At 43.9% G+C, this 19,497-nt stretch overlaps 1 protein-coding gene across 6 annotated transcripts in view; it reads left to right on the plus strand.

Moving 5' to 3' along the window:
- The window catches only part of HSF2BP (heat shock transcription factor 2 binding protein), an 82,298-nt gene that overhangs the window by 21,468 nt on the left and 41,333 nt on the right, over positions 1 to 19,497 (plus strand). For 5 of the 6 annotated variants that reach the window (XM_084752491.1, XM_084752490.1, XM_084752492.1 and 2 more), the window contains 3 exons: positions 3,506 to 3,655; positions 5,585 to 5,717; positions 7,579 to 7,696. In XM_084752491.1, the coding sequence (XP_084608617.1) occupies positions 3,506 to 3,655; positions 5,585 to 5,717; positions 7,579 to 7,696 (401 nt within the window). Of the gene's footprint in view, positions 1 to 1,991; positions 2,588 to 3,505; positions 3,656 to 5,584; positions 5,718 to 7,578; positions 7,697 to 19,497 lie in introns of those variants that run through there. The other variant, XM_084752495.1, reaches the window with a different exon arrangement.

Consider the following 19,497-nt stretch of genomic DNA (forward strand, 5'->3'; position numbering starts at 1 on the left):
GATAAGAGTGTAGGGGTAGGTTATTACTGTGCCCATTTAACAGAATAGTTGTACTGTTCTTCCCCAGGGCCTAGGACTTAGACCCATTTAACAGTCAGTACCACGAAATGGATTTTGTCTTGTGGAGTGAGATTTGAATCTAACAAGAAAGTGGTTGGGTACCGCCATACCATTTTTGCCACTATTGCACCAGCGTGTCTGTCTACCTTGCCAGGCCAGTCATTACTGTAGCTTGTAGGGGGTCACAGCTGAGTAAGACTAATGATGCTTCCTGCCCTAGTACGCACAGAACCCAACACTTCCTCCCTGTTTGATTGGATTATTTGTCCTCTTTCAGATACAGTGGTCCTTTTGCATCTGAGTGGAATCAGTTCCAGGACCCCTGGTGGATAGTCCTAGGGTGTTCAGGACCTTTCTATGAATACATGCAGTATTTGCATACAGCCTACACATACATGCCTTAATTTATTAAATTGTTTGTGCTATCTAATTCAATGAAAATGCTGTATAAATTGTTACTATACTTGGGCCAGGGGGATGGGTCATTTGGTAAAGTACTTGCTGTGTGAGCATGAGGCACTGAGTTCAATTGGTAGCACCTACCCAAAAAGTCAGGTGTGGTAGCTTTAGACCTCTATCAGCTGAATCAGAGGATCTGGAACCTGCAAGTATGTATGGCAGGCCTTTATATGTGTTGGATACATTTTTCTTAGCTTTTGGCTTCCCTCCCCCACCCTTGACAGAATATTGCTATGTATTCTGTCAATTCTGTCCTTTGACGTCTGAGTGCTGGGATTACGTGTGTACTACTATGCCTGGTTGAAGTTTGAATGTTGAAATTCACCCTATCACTTTTTAAAAAATGGATCAGGATTTTTGTTGTGATATATTTTAAAAGTTCTGTACTTGCAGTTTTAAATAAATGATTTTAAGTATGTAGCAAGCAAAAGTAAAAGAACAAACAGCAAGTAGCAGATAACATCATCAAATGTGGCTGGTGTAGTCTGATGGAGAGCAAACAATGGTAGCATCATTCAGTGGAGGCTTGCAACACCAGAGGAAATGGACTGAGGGTGAAACAGCTGGAGCTACTGGTTGGAGGGCTCTCCATTTAGTTCCCTCTGAAGGCGTGTTACACTGTGGGTCAACAGTAATAACCTCTGTTGGAAAGGGTTCATCTTCTCACTGTTCTCAAGGACACAGTGTTTTTAATCCCCTTAGCTACTTGCTGTTTTTCCTTGTTACAGAGCTGGAGAGAGAGGGCTGACCCAGGGCAGGGCAAATTTTGGAGGACATTTCACATAAACATGTTGGAGTCTGAGACAAGGGAGGGCTTGCCCTTTCCCACTATTCTTTCAGTAAGCTTCAAAAGCATGACAGTTTGCCAGTATGATGTTGTGATGTGATACAACCCAGAATTGCCTGGGAAGAGAGGAGTGGTTGTCTAGATCAGTTCATGTCTGCGGGGTTGTCTCGATTGCATTAATCTAGGTGGCGTGGAAGACCCTCTCTGAATATGGGTGGTACCATTTCACGGTCAGGATTCTGAACTGTGTGAGAGTGAGGAAAGTTAACTGAAAACAACTAAGTATGGGTGTATTTATTTATCTCCCCTATTGACTGTGAATGTGATAGAGGGAAGAAATGAGATATGCACATATCTATCTATCTATCTATCTATCTATCTATCTATCTGCCATGATGAAACCCATTTCTTTGTCAGCTCAGTTACATATGTGTGAAGGGCAGTCTAGAAATCCAGACTGCATTAAGTCAGACCTGAAAAACACATAGTTTTACATTTTTTGATTTTTAAAAATTTTAGTTTCTTTATTATATATGCATGATTATTTTGCTTGCATGTATTTAATGTGTATCATGTGCAAGCCTGGTACTCATGAAGGTCAGAAGAAGGTGTTGGACCCTGGAACTGGAGTTACAGCCATTGCTAGCCACAGTGTGTTGCTAGGAATTGACTCTGTCCTCTGCAAGACCAGACAGTGCTCTTAACCATTGAGCCATCTCTCCATTCCCATCCCTGATTCTCTTGAAATCCCAGGCAAAAAGCCCCTTTCTTATCATTATTTGCATATTGACTTCTTTAAAAGAAAAAAAAAACCTAATATAATTTAAATTGTGGTTGAACTAATTATGTTTGATATAAATGAATTTACCTAGGTTTTCATATTTTTCAGTTTATTGTTCCCTCTTTGGTGGTGCTGGGGGTAGAACCCAAGATGTTATGTATGACAGGCAAGTGCTCTGCAACTGAGGGACACCCCCGTTCCAGTTCATCTCTCAGGAAATGCTGTCTCCTTAAAGGGAGTTGTAGCACCAGAGAAGCACGGTCATTGGGGAGGAGGAGAAGCTTGCATCAGTCACCTGAAGAGAACTCCTCGGGATGTGCCGACGGGAGAGTCTTTAGGAGAGCGGTTGTCTTCTTCCCTTAATGCTCCTGTCTGTGTCCGGCCCAGCTTCAGGTGTTCCAGGCCCTGTTAGAGGGAGGGCAGGAAACCCTCCCTGCCTTCATGGTCTTGCACTGAGCGTGTCTGAGGTACCCGCCTCCACAGCCTTCCTGCCTGATCTGGTATCATTTCACAGCATATATGCTTCTCGTATTTTCTAGCACCTTCAATGACACTCTGATGAGGGCGTCCTCATGATGCCTGATGAGCGCAGCGGTTCTCAGCCTTCCTAACACTGCAGCCCATTAATACAGCTCCTCGTGTTGTAGTGACCCCAGCTTTAAAACTATCTCCTTGTTACTGCATAGCTGTAACTTTGCTACTGTTATGAATCATAATGTAAATATCTGCGTTTTCTGTGAAAGAGTCATTTAACCCCCAAAGGGGTTGCGCCCCTCAGGTTGAGAACCACTGGCCTAGGAGATTTCCTACAGTTTCTTTGCTAAACTCCATGTGGTGTCTGCCGGTGGAGTGAATCTTTGGCAACGACAAGCTTCTTCAGTAGAAATGCTGTGTAGCGTGGGCGGCATGCTAGGTTGCTGCTTTGCTCCAGAGTCTGGAAGTGCTGCTGTGGGTGTGGTCACCCAAGCCTCTCTAGTTTCCTCTTTACTTGAATGGATGAATTTAGCTCTTTGTAGTTATCCGTAAGCTGTGAAGCAGCCGTGTCCTCTTCTCTAAGCTTGGAACTTAACTGTTAGATGTGGACTGTGGCTCAGTAAGGGCTAGATTCTACTTACAGCTGCTTTCTAGAATTCTAAATGCTTTCTTTCTTTCTTTCTTTTTTCTTTTTACAGTATTGAAAAAAATACGTTTTTTTAATTGTTTAAACTCACAGTCACTACTCAGCAATTCAAGCCTGCCCTATGTAGCACCCACAGTGAAGGCTGTCGCATGAGCAAACTAGTCCCCAGGAAGGCACGCTGGAAGTGTCTAAATGCTTTCTTTCTGATGAATATCATTGTGAAAAACAACATTTGAAAAACATTTTTGAGATTGAATACTAGTATCTGTTTTCTTGTTTTACTTTGTTGTGAATTTAGGAGAAGTTGGCTCTTCGACAGCAGCTGAATGAGGCAAAACAGCAGCTCCTCCAGCAGGCAGAGTACTGTACACAAATGGGAGCAGTCACCTGTACCCTCCTCTGGGGAGTCTCCAGCAGTGAGGACGTTGTCAAAGCCATTCTTGGAGGAGTAAGTTGTCTGGCACTGTTGAATGTGCCTTGTGACTGGAAGAGACAGCATGTCTGCTGTGACATTGAATGCTGAGCCCTGCCATGCTCTAAATTTGTAAGATTCATTCATCAGATGGTGGCCAGATGCCTGCTGTTCATTGTGTCACCTGGTGCTCTGGGGCTGTGTAAAATAAGCACATGCATGTATGTGTGCATAAAACTGTCAGGAGTCATTCACAACCAAGGCACATTTTAGAATGTAAAAACAAACAACAAAGCCTGAGAGAACAGCCTAAGGAACCTCCTGGGTGACAGGACAGTCTGAGACTGGACTAGAGTTGGGTCTCCCAACTCTAGAAATCTAAGAAACAAATGACTTGTGAAAGTCCAGTGGGGAAATTACATCAAATTATTTCTATTTTTAAGACAAAGTCTCATGCAGCCCTAGAAATTACACTTTAACAAAACTTTTTATAGGACATTTAAGACCTCCCTCGTACACTGCCCTCAAAGTGGTAACTAGTGTGTCTCTGGCTTTCTGCCAAACACCCCCTCCACTCTATTCCTTCTCCAGAGTTAAACGCAACCTGCTGCAGGTGCTTTCCTCCCTCAGCTGTCAGCTGCACCCTGACACCACATCTGTCTTCATCACACAGCTCCCACGAATCTCCTTTTCCCCAGCTGCCCTGCAGAGAGCTGCACGCCTCAGCCCTAGCCCTCGTTCACTCATAATCATGTGCCCACGCCCTACCACTCAGCACCTGAAGACGCCACAGCCCGCCAGCCCTCAGGGCAAAGCCAGCGTCCACTTATCTCCTATCACAAAATGGCATCCCAATGCCCAATAAGCTTTCTCTCCCACTGCTTCAGCGTATGAACTCTCCACTCCATCAAATGACCTCCCCTCGATCCTAAAGCAAGACAGACTTCTGACCCTATACCCTTGATTCAACTGATCCTGTCTCTTAGAACTGTCCTTACCATCTTCTGCCATTTCTACCAACTCATCCAGTCCCATCAAATTCCTCTCCTTATGGGAAGTTTCCTAACATGCACATATATAAATACTATACATACATTAGATGCATATATATGTCAAATAATACAACATTTTAGTTACTATATTGCCCATGAGGTAAAGCATACATGAGCAGTGTGAGTTATGTATAACATTGAAGTGGTTAGTACAGAGAAACTCCCCTTGGGTGCTGGAACAGAGAGATATACACAGTATATCTCAGTCATAGATAACCCAGGTCCCCTATTTCCTCCTTTCACTTCCTTTTTTATTCGTACATCACTAAGTCCAATTAGTGCTGCCTGCATGTGCATGTGTGTGGGGCCATCCACCAGAGCAGGGACCTAGCAGTGCACACAGTGCTGAAGAGCGGTGACTCCCCAGCACCCATCGGTTGTTACCACTCCTCAGTAAGGCAAGGTGAGGCTAGAGTGTGCACTGACTCGATTTGTGCAGGTCTTGTGGAGGTTGCACAGCTGCTGTGAGCTCATTAGTGCAATGGTCCTGTCACGTCTGGAGGAGAGCACTTCACAGCACTCCTTTTTATCCTCCAACTCTGACCTTCTTTCCAGCCAGTCTTCTGTGATGTTCCCCAAGCCTTGGTGTGTGGGCTTGATATAGATGTCTCACTTACGGCTGAACACTCAAAAGTCATTTATTCTCGCCACTGGCCAGGTGTGACACTAGCATTGACTGCTTTCCTCCCTGGGAACTTTGAGTGGTGGCACAGGTCTCTTATGATTGCTTCTGTAATTGTACCCTTCTTTCTTCTATATGGCTTGCACATTTGTTACACTAGCTTGTTATTTTATTTTATTTATGTTATGTTATTGTTATTTTATTTATTTATCTGTTTTTGTTTTTTGAATTTTCAAAATGTTACACTGGTTTCTAAGGAAAGATGTGACATGTCTGTTCTTTTATTTTTAGGACAAAGCATTGAAGTTTTTCAATATCACTGGTCAGACAATGGAGAGTTTTGTGAAGTCATTGGATGGGGACATCAAGGAGGTTGATTCTGATGAAAATCAGTTTGTATTTGCATTGGCTGGAATTGTAACAAGTAGGTAATTTTTAGATACAGTGCCATATAACAGGGTTGATAATTACAGGTAGGTGTGTGTGTGTTCGTTCCTTATCACTTATTAGAAATAACTGATTTAAAGGAAACACAGATTTGGTTGTTGGTTGGTTGCTATTTATTTTTATACATAAAAGAATAAAAGCTCCAGATTGTACATTTAACTGCTTGTCACTTGGAATCCTTGCTGTTTTACTCATGACTGGCTAAGGCAAAAGCTGTGAGCTGAGCTTAAAACTAAACTCCACTCAAAGGACTCTAAAATTGTGCTTTTTCAGTAAATTTTCCCTGGAAGCTAATAAATGGAACCTCTCACTGAAGAAATGGCAAAAGAATTTTATAGCAAAACTATGGAGGATCTGGGCATGGTGGCACAAGCCTGCAGTTTCAACATTTGGGAGGCCTTGAGGCAGGAGGATTAAGAATTTGAGGCCACCCTTGGCTACATAACAAGATTCTGTTTCAAACAATAAATTAAAAGTAATACTCCAACCCTCGAAAATGTGAGCAATAAACCAGAGACCAGTGATTCTTAGTAGAGAGTAGCACCAGTGTGCATGGACACTCTTTTTCCTGAAGTTGGCAAAGTGGTTAAATAGTGGCCTCTCACCTCTGCTTTATCCTGTGTACTTGCTGGATTAATTTTTGCTGTTACTACAAGGAAAAATCACCTTCTTTTCATTGCATAATTATTATGTGTATATGCATATTCACATATTTATACAGTTGTATGTGCAAGAGCATGTGTGTGCACTTGTGTGTAGAGGCCTGAGTTGACAGTGGATGTTTTTGGTCACTCTCCACTTTATTTATCATGCAAGCAGAACACTGTTTGCATAGTAAATAAGTCAGTCTTTTAAAAAGTCTCTTAAAAGTTGCTGGTACATATTTATTTATATCTGTTATTTTGAGACAGGATTTCTCTGTGTAGCCTTGGTTGGCCTGGACTTGATTTGTAGACCAGGGTGGCCTCAAACTTATTTTTTTAAGATGTATTTTTATGTGTATGAGTGTTTTGCCTGTATATATGTCTATGTGTCACATGTGCCTGGTACCTGTGGAAACTAGAAGAGGCTGTTAGATCCCCTAGCACTGGAGTTACAGATGGTTGTGAGCCATCATGTGGGTGCTTGAAATTGGACCAAGGTTTTCTGGAAGAGCAGCCAGTGCTCTTAACTGCTGTGCTATTTCTCCAGCCCCCAATGGTACTTCCTGTTGAATGGGTGCTGGGAGTCCAGTACGCTGGCTTGGCTGGCACTTTGGCTGAAGCAGGGCAGCTCTCTGTATGTCACATCATCTGTCCTTCCAGTCATCCTGTCTAAGTCTCCTTAGACAGGTCCAGCGTCAGGCCTTGAAGGCTGGATTTGTACATTTGATGATGTGTTCTCTGTGCAGGTGACCTCAGAGGTCTACACTCCATGTGGTCTGTTGCTTTGCTAGGTTATGAATGTAGGCTGCTTCAATTTCTGGTTGGTATACCACGAAGCAGGCAGTCAGCTAGAAGGTGGAAGAGCCTATTGCCCACCATTCAGACTCATTTGGCTTTTTCACACAGTAGGACATGTAAACTCTCATGAGCCTGCTAGAAGGGCAACTTGCATTTTTTGCCTGAAAAGGTTTCAAACGCTGGTGGTGCACTGCGTAAGTGGGTTTGTATCACAGAGGTTTGTACCTTTCAGCTACTAGAGCCGTTCAGTAGGGATAGCAGCACTGTGGAGGCCACAGTGAAAATGCCATAGTGTGTGTGGGGGTGAGAGGGAAGCTTTGTGGAGTCGCTCCTTTCTGCCCACGCTGTGTGCTCTGTGCTACCCTGTGATCTTATGATTTCTTCTGTCTTCTACAGATGTTGCTGCCATTGCATGTGGTCGGGAATTCTTGGTGAACTCCAGCCGAGTGCTCTTGGACACCATGCTGCAGCTGCTGGGGGACTTGAAGCCTGGCCAGTGCACCAAACTCAAAGTGTATGTAGATAACAGCTCACAGCCTCTTAGCGTGCCTGGGGTTAGAACATGCTGATGGAGCCTTTCTTTTAAGTAAATGCAGTTGATCTAGCAGTTTTAAAAACCAAGCAAACTGCCTGAGGACTAACGAGATGTGTTATATTTTATCTAATTTTATTTGAGATAGGGTTGATAATGTAGCACCAGCTGGCCTTGAACTCACATCCCCTCTGCTTCAGCCTGCTGACTCTTGGGTTAAATAGTATTTCAGGAAAAAAGGAATCAAGAAAAGGAACATTTACCCCTTAGAGTGATCAGTGGACCCTAAATATTTCAGGGTTGTGTTACTAGTTACTCAGAATGAACTTCAGTGGGTGTTTACTATTGCAGTTTCTTACCCAGGTACTCAAATTTGTAGTTTTTTAAAAAAAATAATTGTAACAAATGATGACAGATTTCCATTTAGTATCTCAGTGTTGTAGGCCAGGCTCTGAACTGGCTTGACCAGGTCCTCTGCTGGTTGTCTCACACGGCCCAAATCAAGGTGGGGCTCTGGAAGGTCTGCTCTCTTGTTCTCTTCTTTCAGTTGGTCAGCTGAGCTCCGTCCAGGACTGACTTTCTCCCATGGCCCCACTGTCATGCTACAGAGCTTCTTATAATTGGTATCCATGTTACTTACCTTTCTGGTTCCTGTAACGAAAGCAGGCTAAGGAAGGAAGGCCTTGTTTATGTTCATAGTTTAAGGGTGCAGTCCCTCGCTGTAGGGAAGGCATTGTGGCAGCAACATGAGGCAGCTGGTCACATGGCATCCATAGTCAGGAAACAGAGAATGCTGATACTCAGCTCTGTTTTAACTACTTACTTACTTATCTGTGTACACATGTGTGCTCCTCATGAATTTGTGAGCATGCTATAGCATGCATGTGGAGCTGAGAGGACAACTAATGGGCATCAGTTCTCTCTGCTATGTGGGCTTCAAGAACTGAATACAGGCCAGGCAGGCTTAGTGGGAAATATTTACCCACTGAACCATCTCACCAGCCTATTTTATCCTTTTGATTCAGTCTAGGACCCCAGACCATGGGATGGTACCACTTGTATTTAGGGTGCGTCTTCCCTTTCAAGCCTTCTGGAAACATCCTCAGAGTTGCTGTTCCATGGTGGTTCTAAGTCCAGTTGAGTTGATAATGATTATCCATCACAGTGTGTATCAGACTTTCTCTGTTGCTCCAAGCCCTGGAGTCATCTCTCTTTCTGTGGGCTCATGTGTTTAGATTAGGCATATTGGATAAACCTTTTTAATCAGCTCAGAGCCTGTTGATTAGTAACTGTGATTGCATCTGCACAGCCTCCATTGCCATATAATTTAACTTTATCAGAGTGTGATGTATATATAGACTTGGGGATTAGGCCAGGAAATTTTCTGCTTTTTTTTTTTGGTGTGGGGGGGGGCCAGGTCTGGGAATGGCACCTAATGCTTTTCACAAGACAAGCATTCCTGTGCTGACATGTAGCCCCATCACAGGAAGTTTTGGGGCCGTTGGGGTTCTTCCTGTGATACAGTCTTCCAAATACCTTATGCGCTGCTATTTATCTTTTAAAAAATATTTATTTATTATTATGAATACAATGCTCTGCCTGCATGTACACCTGCAGTCCAGAAGAGGACATCAGATCACATTATAGATGGTTGTGAGCCACCATGTGGTTGCTGGGAATTGAACTCAGGACGTCTGGAAGAGCAGACAGTGCTCTTAACCGCTGAGTCATCTCTCCAGCCCACGTTGCTGTTTATCTTATTTAATTCAGGTGCTCCTTTAAAGTCTGTGTCAGATACTTTCAGCACCAGAGCCATCTTGGTGTCTTTTACTTTCTCCCATGAAATGAGATTTTCTCTTTTTATTTGTATGCTGAATAATTTTGGATGCATCCTGGGCATTAGAACTATTATGTTAGAAGCCTCATGTATAAAGTCATTGGAAAATGCAACAGTCCAGTTAGATTTGAGTCACAAGTCACAGGGTTGTTTCAGTATGAACCCTCTGTCTATAATGTCTTAACCTGGTGTTTCCCATGCTAGTGGAGCTGTCTTATGTGTCTCCTGGTACCACTGGGGCTTGTTAGAGGCCCAGAGAATACTGCTGTGTATGGTGAGGTCCACACATGCCCAGCTTGAGGAGAGGCTGGGAATTTACAGATAGCTCTATGGGGTCCCTTTCTTGAAATGCTGACTCTATGATGCCTGTAGCGCTCTGTTGTTCTCCCAGGGCTCTCCCTTTTAGCCCCTATCTAGAATGCAGAGGCTTGGTGTGGCCTAAAGTGTTAGCAGGGTTGCTGCTTATCTGCCTGCAGCTACCATGGTGGGGAAACAGTCTCTTCTGCAGCACCTGAGTTGCCTGGGGCTCCTCCTGTCTCCGTGGCCTCCAGCAGACCCCCCTCTTTCTTCTCCATAAGACTGAGAGGGAGTCTTCTGTGCAGTCTGAGTCCAGGCCAATGGAAGCTGGTGGTTTGGTGGTACTTCATGCTTCATCCTCATTCCCCCAGCTCATCTGCTCGTTATCTGTCATAGATCCCAGGTAGCTGCTGCATGTATTCAGTTCAGAATTTATAGTTGTGTTCAGTGGAGGTAAGAGGTACATGTGCTGTGATATCCTGTGTAGACCACACTATAGTCTAATATTTTATGCTGGCATGTTTGCTTGCATGAGCAATGTGTGCTGTAGTGTGACATGTAGCTTCTTTGTCATAGTGTTAAAACTTGACCATGGAGCTGATATCTTTCTTTGGGATGGGATCTCCATAATCGCAGAAGTCCTAACATTTGGATAACTCTTCTATGATTAAGGGGACATTTAGGATATTTTACGTTTCTCTACATATATGCAGTGAACACTTGGTAAATATCTCCTTTTGGATCTGTGTGTGAGTTCCTCTAGGAGTTTCCCCAGAAGTGGGATTTTTGAGAAGTGGCACACATGCAGCTCTGTAAGATGCTGCTATTGTATTCTTTCCTGCATCCTTGTCAGCATTTTGTTATTTATTCCTATAGAGAATTTATGTATCATCAGTCAGTTGGCCATCCATCCATCCACCCACTTCCCCCTCCTTAATGTGGAACACCAGTGAGGTTGGAGATTTTCTGCATGCCTGGCCCATTAAGTCCCCATGAATCACCTCTCTGCACTCTTTATCTGTTTCCTGCTAAGCTGTTTCCACAGTGATGTGCTGATGTCTGTGTAGGTTCTGGATGCTGATCCATTGCCTTCTTCCCTTCTCTGGTCTCTATAAGGCCAGCTAATCCCTCCTTTAACTTCCCAGCAAGCTTTGAGAGGGCTGCTTCTCTGCGAGCCTCTCTGCCTCCCTTCCTTAGCAACTGTGCTTATGGATCTCAGTAAGCACATGTTGATGCCAGTAATGGTGAAGGAACTTCCTGCAGAGCCATCACATTGGCTCACCTTCCCAGCAGCATTCCAAGTTTGTATACAGTTATCTCCTAACTCCATGTTTGATACTGGCATGTTCCAGCCTCAGGTGGCTTCCTCATGTGGCGGTCTGTCTGTCTTCCATGTAGGCTGCTATCCTTCTCTCTCCTCCACTGAAGTCCTTTTGCTGTTGACAGTAGCCTGAATCTATAGGACCTTGCTGTGCTGTGATGACATACTTTTCCCCTGGGGCTTTTGCTCTTATTGTTTTACCATCAAAGGATACTCACTTTCAGAGCTGGTGCCTCAGGCCCAGAGATGGGCTCAGCTTTCTCCCAGTTGGTTTTTTATGTATAAAATCTTCTTTAAAAACTAAGCATTTTGAGCTGGAGAGATGCCTCAGTGGTTGAGGTGGTTTGAATGAGAATTTCCCCGTAGGCTTGAGTATGTGACCCCAGTTAGTGGAACTGTTTGGGAAGGATTAGGAGGTGTGGCCTTATTGGGTGAGATGTGTCATTAGCGGTGGGCTTTGAAGCTTCAGAAGCCCACAACATTCAAAGGTAGCTTTCTCTTTGCCTCACATTTGTGAGTCACATCACATCTTTCTATTCCACTCACCACTCATTTTAACTGTAGACCTTGATAAAAGCAATGGGCAGAAGTCGTGTCACAACCTGTATGCTGTTCTGCTTTCACATTCCCTTCACCAAACAATTCCAATTGCTTTTGAATCCAGCTTCTCTCAGCTTCTCAGGACAGGGCCAGAGTGCAGCTAGAGTCTTTGCCAGTTGTTACATGAGTGGCTTTGTTGTGTTCTCTTTTTGGGAGATGTGAGCAGATGCTTGCTTACCCCAGATAGGGTACTGACAACAGCCTAAATTAGTGATTATACCTAAGTTTTGCTTAGTGAACCAAAATTTAGTGGGGTTACTTACTGAAACATGGATGACTCAAAGGCAGCTGCATCACTGAAATTCTGACCCCAGCATGGGTGATGACTCAGAAAAGTTGTGTTCCTTCAGTTCCTTAGACAACTTGCAGACAGTTTGGCTCATCTCCAGCAGTTGTTAGTGCTTATATAACTTGAGGAGAGGGTCTCCTAAGTTTTGGGACCTTCCCAAGAAGTATAAGTTTGTTTACTTCCTGAATTTTTCTTCCCTTGCTGTCACGTGGCACTGGTATTTCCATTTGACCTTAGATGAAAACAGACAACCAAAGCTCTAGCTTTGTATTAAACAAGTGAATTTTTCAGCTTTTTAAAGGTGCTTTTCTATTGACGAGCATAGGTGAGAAGTAACACCCTCACTAGACACAGTAAGGTACGAGCTCTGTCATTTTCTGTTCATGTTTGGTTCATAGATTCTGCCTATTGTCTTAAGACATTTTGTGGAAGTACTTCTAGAAGCATTTTAAAGTACTGCCCTGAGGCTGAGGCTGAGGCCTAGTTGGTAGAGGACCTGCCTAGCACACAGGTCTGCCCCATCACCATATAAATCAGGACAGTGGTGCCCTGTAGTTCACACTCTGGAAGTAGAGGCAGGAGAATCAGAATACCAGTTCAAGGTCACTCTCAGCTACATAGAAAGGTCAAGGCCAGCAGGCTACATGAGACCCTGTCTCAAAGCAAACAGATAACAAAAATAGCAGCCATCACTCCTGACCATCCCAGAGTTGTCTTTGGCGCGTAAGAACTTCCATGAGAAAGGTCTCATAGCAATCCATATGTGGCTGAAAGACATGTCTTCCAGAGAGTGAGAAAGATGTGATCCAGGCCAAAGGTGGGCTGGCCTTCCTGCAGGACATATAGGCATAGCTGCCATAAAGATGGCTGTGAAGGCCCTGAGACTGTGAGGCTCTGAAGGCCAGTACTTCCATTGGTTCCCACCAGATAGGAACACTGAGGAGGCTTAAGAAAATAATAACCTCATGGAGAGGGATTAAGTGGACCTCTAACTCTGATAAGTATTTCTACAGCCCCCATTCCTTGACTAGAGATGGTCTTGAGGAGCCCTGTCCTCCCTTCTGCCCTTGTCTGACCTACGTACAGGCGTGTTCTGAAACCCCTCAGTGAAGCGCTGTATCCTTTCCTTAGGCTCTATACAGGGAAGGGCATTCTTTTTTACTGGCCTTGCAATCCAGCCTGTACCTGGGGTAGAGTATTCACCTGAGAACCGAGTGGTCACTTAGGAACAGGTCCTTTCCTGGAACCCTATTCTATGTCACCTGTCAAGGGTCTCCTCCCTGGTAGGTGAGGGGCACTTGAAACTCAGTTCTCAGTTACCCTCTCCATGACACCCCTAATGACCTTACTTCTTTCCTTCAAGCCCCATCCTCGGGAAGTTCCACCACCTCCTAGCACTGCCACAGGCTGGCATCCAGGTACATAACAGGCCTCTGGGCAACACTGAAGGCCCAAGCCATAGCAGCTGCCTTTCAGAAAAACTGATACTCAAAACACTGAGTGTACATTGCTAAGCAGTGAGGCTGGTGCTGGTCTGCTCTCTTTGTGTTACATAGTGATGAGCCTTAAATTCACATAATGGTTTAGAACCCCATCAGCTGTAAATCTCAGTTTCAGGTTCTTACCTGACAGGAGTGGGGACACCAACTCTAAATAAGGGCGTAAAGTAGTTAATTACCAGGGCTGAGACATCTGGCTGCTAAGTATACACACAAGTCCTGGGACTGGGTCCCAGTATAGCAGCAAAATGCACTTCATTGTTGTATTCCTTTAAAAAAAAATGCATAGACTTCTGATTGTGATTTCTGTCATGAATTATCTGAGTAGGGCTAGTAGGTGTGCAGGGTGGTGGTGGAACACCACTTAGCATGTGTAAGCACCGAGTCCTATCGGCAGCACGGCTAGAAGATCATACAGCTTGACCAGTCTTTGATGGGAAGCTTGTTTCTGTGCCTTTGACTCGATTTGATGGCAGACTTGTCTGTTGGGCTCAGCTGGCTGAGGAAGCTGGGGTCTAGAGTCTGTCCCCTTCTGGTATCTCAGTAGCTTTCTTGCTTCTTTCCGTCTTTGGTAGACTAGTTTTCTGGTACTGGGTGTTGACTTTGTTGTTGCTCCTTGCTCATGGAGTAGGTATTGATTTTTAGGGCAGGAAAGGTCATTTAGCTGCATCACTTTCACTTCAGGTGACTCACTTGCAGGTGCGGCTGGAGAAGCAGTGAATATATTCTGTCCTGTCCCAAGCCCTGGCCCAGACAGCAAACAGCTTCCATTTCATTAAGCAGAATTGCCTGCGTGGCTTTCCAAGCTCATGCCTCCCATTTAAAACATTTTTTTTCCTTTTAAACATTAAGGTTTATCCAGGTTGATTGCTAAGCATTTTAAGGCCACAAAGTTAACAATAGACAGGTCTTGCAACATGTTTGTTTTCTGTTTTGCTTTTATTCCTTGCATTCTTAAAGTCAGCTGTGTTTATAACAGGATCAGGGGAGCAGATACTAGGCTACTTGACGATTGGAAACCTGATATATCATTCATAAATAGTTTTTGTTGGAATGGAAATGTCATATGGAGAAAACATTTGCAGACAAGTCTTCTGGATTGGTGACCTTCATGACCTAGAGGTCTCTGGATTCTGCGACATGTGTCCTGACAATGACACAGTGCTCAGGTGACACCATGTCAATATTGCATTGGTTCCATTTTAGCATCTTAAGGACAGCTGATCTGGGAACAAATAGGAAAATTCAAAGACATTCACTGATACTGAGTAATTTTTACCACTTTCAAGTTACATGATAGTGCCAAATCAGCAAGACACATTTGCCCAGGTTTCCCTGAACCGCAGTCACCCTCACATGGTAGCTTTGCTTTCCGAGATCTAGAGAAGATTGGTTGGTCTGTTTTCATGCTCTAAAACAGAAGTTGACAACTTTCTGTAAAAGTGAGAGATGCTTTGGGCTTGGAGAGTCACTCCAGTGCCTGTTGCTGTTACTCAGTCCTATACTTGTGAACTTTATAAAAGTAGCTATTGGTAACATGGTTTAAGGCGGAGGACTTATGACTGTGGGTTTGTGATCTGAAGTAGAGGCTTTCCCATTCTTGAGATACTGAGTAGAAGTCAAGGCTGACTCCTCCAGGGCACTGCATTTGAGCAGCTCTAGGGCCCAGCACATAGTTTAGTAGGAGCACCTTTGCAATCCTTGTGAGGCTGCTGATGACATTCAGATGGCTTTGCAGCCTGCTGGAAAGTTGGAAGACTGAGAATCCCTGCTGTGCTGGTAGTTCTAGGTCAACTTGACACAAGCTAGAGTCATCTGGGAAGAGGGAGCCTCAGTTAAAAAACTGCCCCCACCAGGCTGATCATGGGCAGCCTATGGTGCATCATTTTGATTGGTGATTGATGTGGGAGGGCCCATCTCTGTGGGCAGTGGCTCCCCTAGGCTGATGAAGGCAGGTTGATCAAACCGTGAGGAACAAGCCAGTAAGACACACTCCTTAATGGTCTCTGCGTCAGCTCTTGCTTCCAGATTCCTGCCTTGTTTGAGTTTCTGCCCTGACTTCCCTCAGCAACAGAATGTGACTTGAGAAGTATAAACTAAAGCCATTTCCTCCCCAACTTGCTTTTGGCTATGATGTTTTATGACAACAATAGAAACCCTAACTAAGACACTGCTCTGGAAAGTGCTGGTCTATTTTGACTTCTGGTATTGCTGTTGCCTTGAAATTTATCAGTGGAAACATAGGAAGAAGGGAGATCTTGTTTGTGTGCATTGTGCCCACTTGAGGTTCTCAATTACTGGTGTGACTATCTTTCTGTATCCATGTACTAGTCTGTGATATGGTAAAGACAAGCCAAAGAGCCTGCCTTTCTTAGACTGAAGTCATGGGGCAAACCCAGCATCCCAAAAGAAAGCTGTAGTAGGTGTTGTCTGCTTGTATGCATGTGCCATCATTTTAAAAATTATTCCCTTTAAATAGACTGCATCAGTGTTCCTGATTCCTTCTTGTTCCAGGCTGCCATACACCCTGGCATGGTGCTGGTGCCCATCCCACCTTTATTTATAAGTTTGTAGCCCATATAGAATTTTTAATATTAATTATTATATAAAAAATTATGGTCATAGAGCATTCTGGCAATTCTTTAGATTTGTGCCCAAAGGAAGTACTTAGCTCTCCACACATTTGCTGCTAGTTAAATATTTGATGTCTGTCTATTGGCCATTACAGATGTGTGTTGTAGGCCTCTGGGCTCTCCATTTTCCTGAAGAGAGCTGATGCTTAGCAAGCCACTGTGTCTCATCTTCAGTTTGCAGCACTCACTCTTCTTAGTGCCTCAGTGTCGGCCTCAGACTCTCAGGCGGTTCTGGTCAGCTGAGCACTCAGGAGGCCTGTCATGTGCAGCCTCCTCCTGTGCTTCCTCTTCCCTTGCCTGGACTCTGGGAACCCCAGGCTCTGCCTTTTAACTCACACATGTGGGCCTCCTTCAGAACTGCCCTCTTTCTCTCAAGCAATACTCTTTCTTTGGAAGGGGGTGTTGATCACAGATCTTCTCCAGAATTGGTAATTACTGTGAAGGAAAGGGCTGTTGCCATGCGTCTGGGCTGCCGTTGCTGGTGCTCATTACGTTTCAACTTCCCCCCCAAACTCTATGTGTTCTACTCGTTTTACTTAAAAATTTTTATGCTGTTTATTCATTATTGTTCAATTCTAACTGTTGTCTGACTTTACTCCTAGTTATTTGGCTTATTTTTATGGTGACATTCTTTATAGCTAGGAGGGGAAATTATTTTTTAGATTACGTGTGTGTGGGTATGGGCACTTGAGTGTGGGGGGTGTCAGATTCCCTGGTGTTCTGCGTGCATGTGAGTGGCCTGAAGTTCTGCTGGGGACTGAGCTCTTTCTCTGGGAGAGCAGCAAGTGCTCTTAACTGCTGAGTGATCTCTCCATCCTGGAAACACTATTTTAATTTTCCAAATATTGCTTGAAGTTTTAAAACTTACTTTAAAAATCATTTTAAGTCAGTCTGAAACAGGAGGATGGCATTCCTAGCTATGTAGTCAGATCCTGTTTCAAAGCAACTAAAAATTATTTTAAACTGAATTGCATGGTGAACCAGAGAATCAGTGTAATGTACCAGGTACTGTGAGAGCCTACTGGTGTGTGCTGGATGCTTTCTCGTTCTGTTGATGTGGTCTTTATATAGTATATGTTTAAAATTGTAGTTACATTAAGTGTTTCTGTGTACATGTACATATGTGTGTGCCGTAGCCTGCGTGTGACGGTCAGAGATCAGAGGACAGCTTGTGAGTCCATTCTCTCCTTTCATAGTGTGGGTCCCTGGCGTTGAACTCGGGCCATCAGATTTGCTAGCAAGTGCCTCTGCCTGTTGAGCCTTCCACACCCTTCTGTGACGTATTTTTGAGAAGCAAGTCTAGATGCATGCCAAGTTATCTATGATGATGGCTTCCTGAGGACCTTGGCACTTGGCATTGCCGTTCTCTTTGTCTGCAAAGTGCTCTTTGTGTAGTGCATTGATTTCACTGCTTCGGTGTTTCCTTTCTGTTACTGTTTGCTATAGCTCCTGCTGTTCCTTTATTCTCACCCTTTGTGAAACATGGTTATGTCGTGATGTAATCCAGCCTGGCCATCTGCCTTTTGGCAAGATATTCCTGCCTGCTAATGTTTCCAACTATTGAAATCCTTGCTTGGCTTTATTCCTTCCATCTTGTCTTGTTTTCATTAGGATTATTCGAGTTTTCCCCCCTCAGTATCTCTATCCCCTCCTCCTCTTCTTTTCTTGCTCTTTCACTCTGCTCCCATGATGCCTGTCCTCCCTGAGTTTACTTCTCTCTCTAGGGTATTAAGAGTTGACCTCTGCTAAGTGATTAGGCTCCTTAAGCCATGCTAGGATATATTTAGTGTCTACTGCAAAGTAATGACTACCTTTCTCTTCTAAACAGCACAGGGACCTCAGAATGATTCAGTTCTTACCTCCCAGTCCACATGTGTTTGGAGGCTGTGTCGCTGCTTTGTTTAAAAAATATTAGTCACAGTGTTAGGCGTTGTTATCACTGCCTTTCCCCAGCGTTTCCTTCCTTGGTTGCATCTCTGTACCATGGCACCCTCTCCCATTTCTCTTTGTAGCTCAGAACATTTTTCTGAGGTCAGTTTCTTTTTTTCTGAAGTTCTTTCAAATTTTTGTAGTTCAGGTTTGTTTTGGGGAAAATCTCTTGAGATTTCTTTTGTATTATTTGCTGAAAATATTTTTAGTGTGCTTTTAATTCTGAGGTTACAGTGGTGTCTCTGTTCTCTTGAAAAGCACACATTGTCCACCCTCTGGCATTCATCTTTAAAAAAAAAACTGTGTACAGTATGTATATACAGTGTATGTGTATGCGTATTCATGGGTGTGGATGTGAGCAAGCATACTACAGAGCACATATAGAGACCTCAAATTATTCTTTGTCTTCCACCTTGTTTGAGACTGAGTATGTTTTTTTCTTTTTGATGTGTGTGATACTGGCCCATGATTTTAGAGATTCTCTTTTCTCTGCCTCTCATCTCCCTCTAGAGATGATAGGATTTCAGAGTTACTGTCTCATGACAGATCTTTCTTGAGAGATACACGTCTACTCATTCCAGATAGGGAGCCCAAAACAGACTGAACTCCAACTTGATGAACTGATGAGTTTTATTGAGGTCACTTACAGGAATATGGGCTATGTACAGAAGCAGAAATGACTCAAAGACAGTTGTATCACCAAAGCCCTTTCTACCATGTAGGATGCCTGCAGGCACCCAGCAGGATGGAGAGTGGCCTCTCCGGGTTGTTCAGTTGGGCTGAGCCTCTTCTAGGCAGCTCAGCCACTCTTTGTTTATATACTCTTGGGGAAGAAGGGGCCTATAGAATCTGGTCAGTTTCAAGAACTTCCTGAAGCTATTTTGAATTATTTGCTTCCTGTCTTAATGGGCTTCCCTACAGAATGGTGTGTTTTACCCAGTACTCCCCAAAATATCCTGTCTTTTCACCTCCTTATAAACATCAGATTCTAGACTATCCGATCCTCTCCCTTTCCCTTTATCCTATGTCCTTTTTAAAAATTTGTATTGTTTCACAGAGATCTGTCTGCCTCTACCCCTGTCATGCTTCTTGATTTACATCCTGTGTCCCAAGAAGTTGCCCTCCAAGTTGGAAGGTAAACTTGGAGGAAATTGCTGCACAGTACCCACGTACTACCAAGTCCAGCTTTCTATGGATTATAGAGATTCAAACGCAGCTCTTTGGGCTTGCACAGCGAGTGTTTTACCAATTGAGCCATTTCCTCAGCCTGGCTCCTGCCTTTGGTGCTGAGAGTCCAGCTTTGGGATGTCTTTTGTAGATAGTGTCTTTTACTCTGACACTTTGGAACACTTTCTGGTTTTGGTATACTGTGGTTGGA

Source organism: Acomys minous (genome assembly GCF_964271855.1).
Source record: "Acomys minous genome assembly, chromosome: 13".
NCBI lineage: Eukaryota > Metazoa > Chordata > Mammalia > Rodentia > Muridae > Acomys > Acomys minous.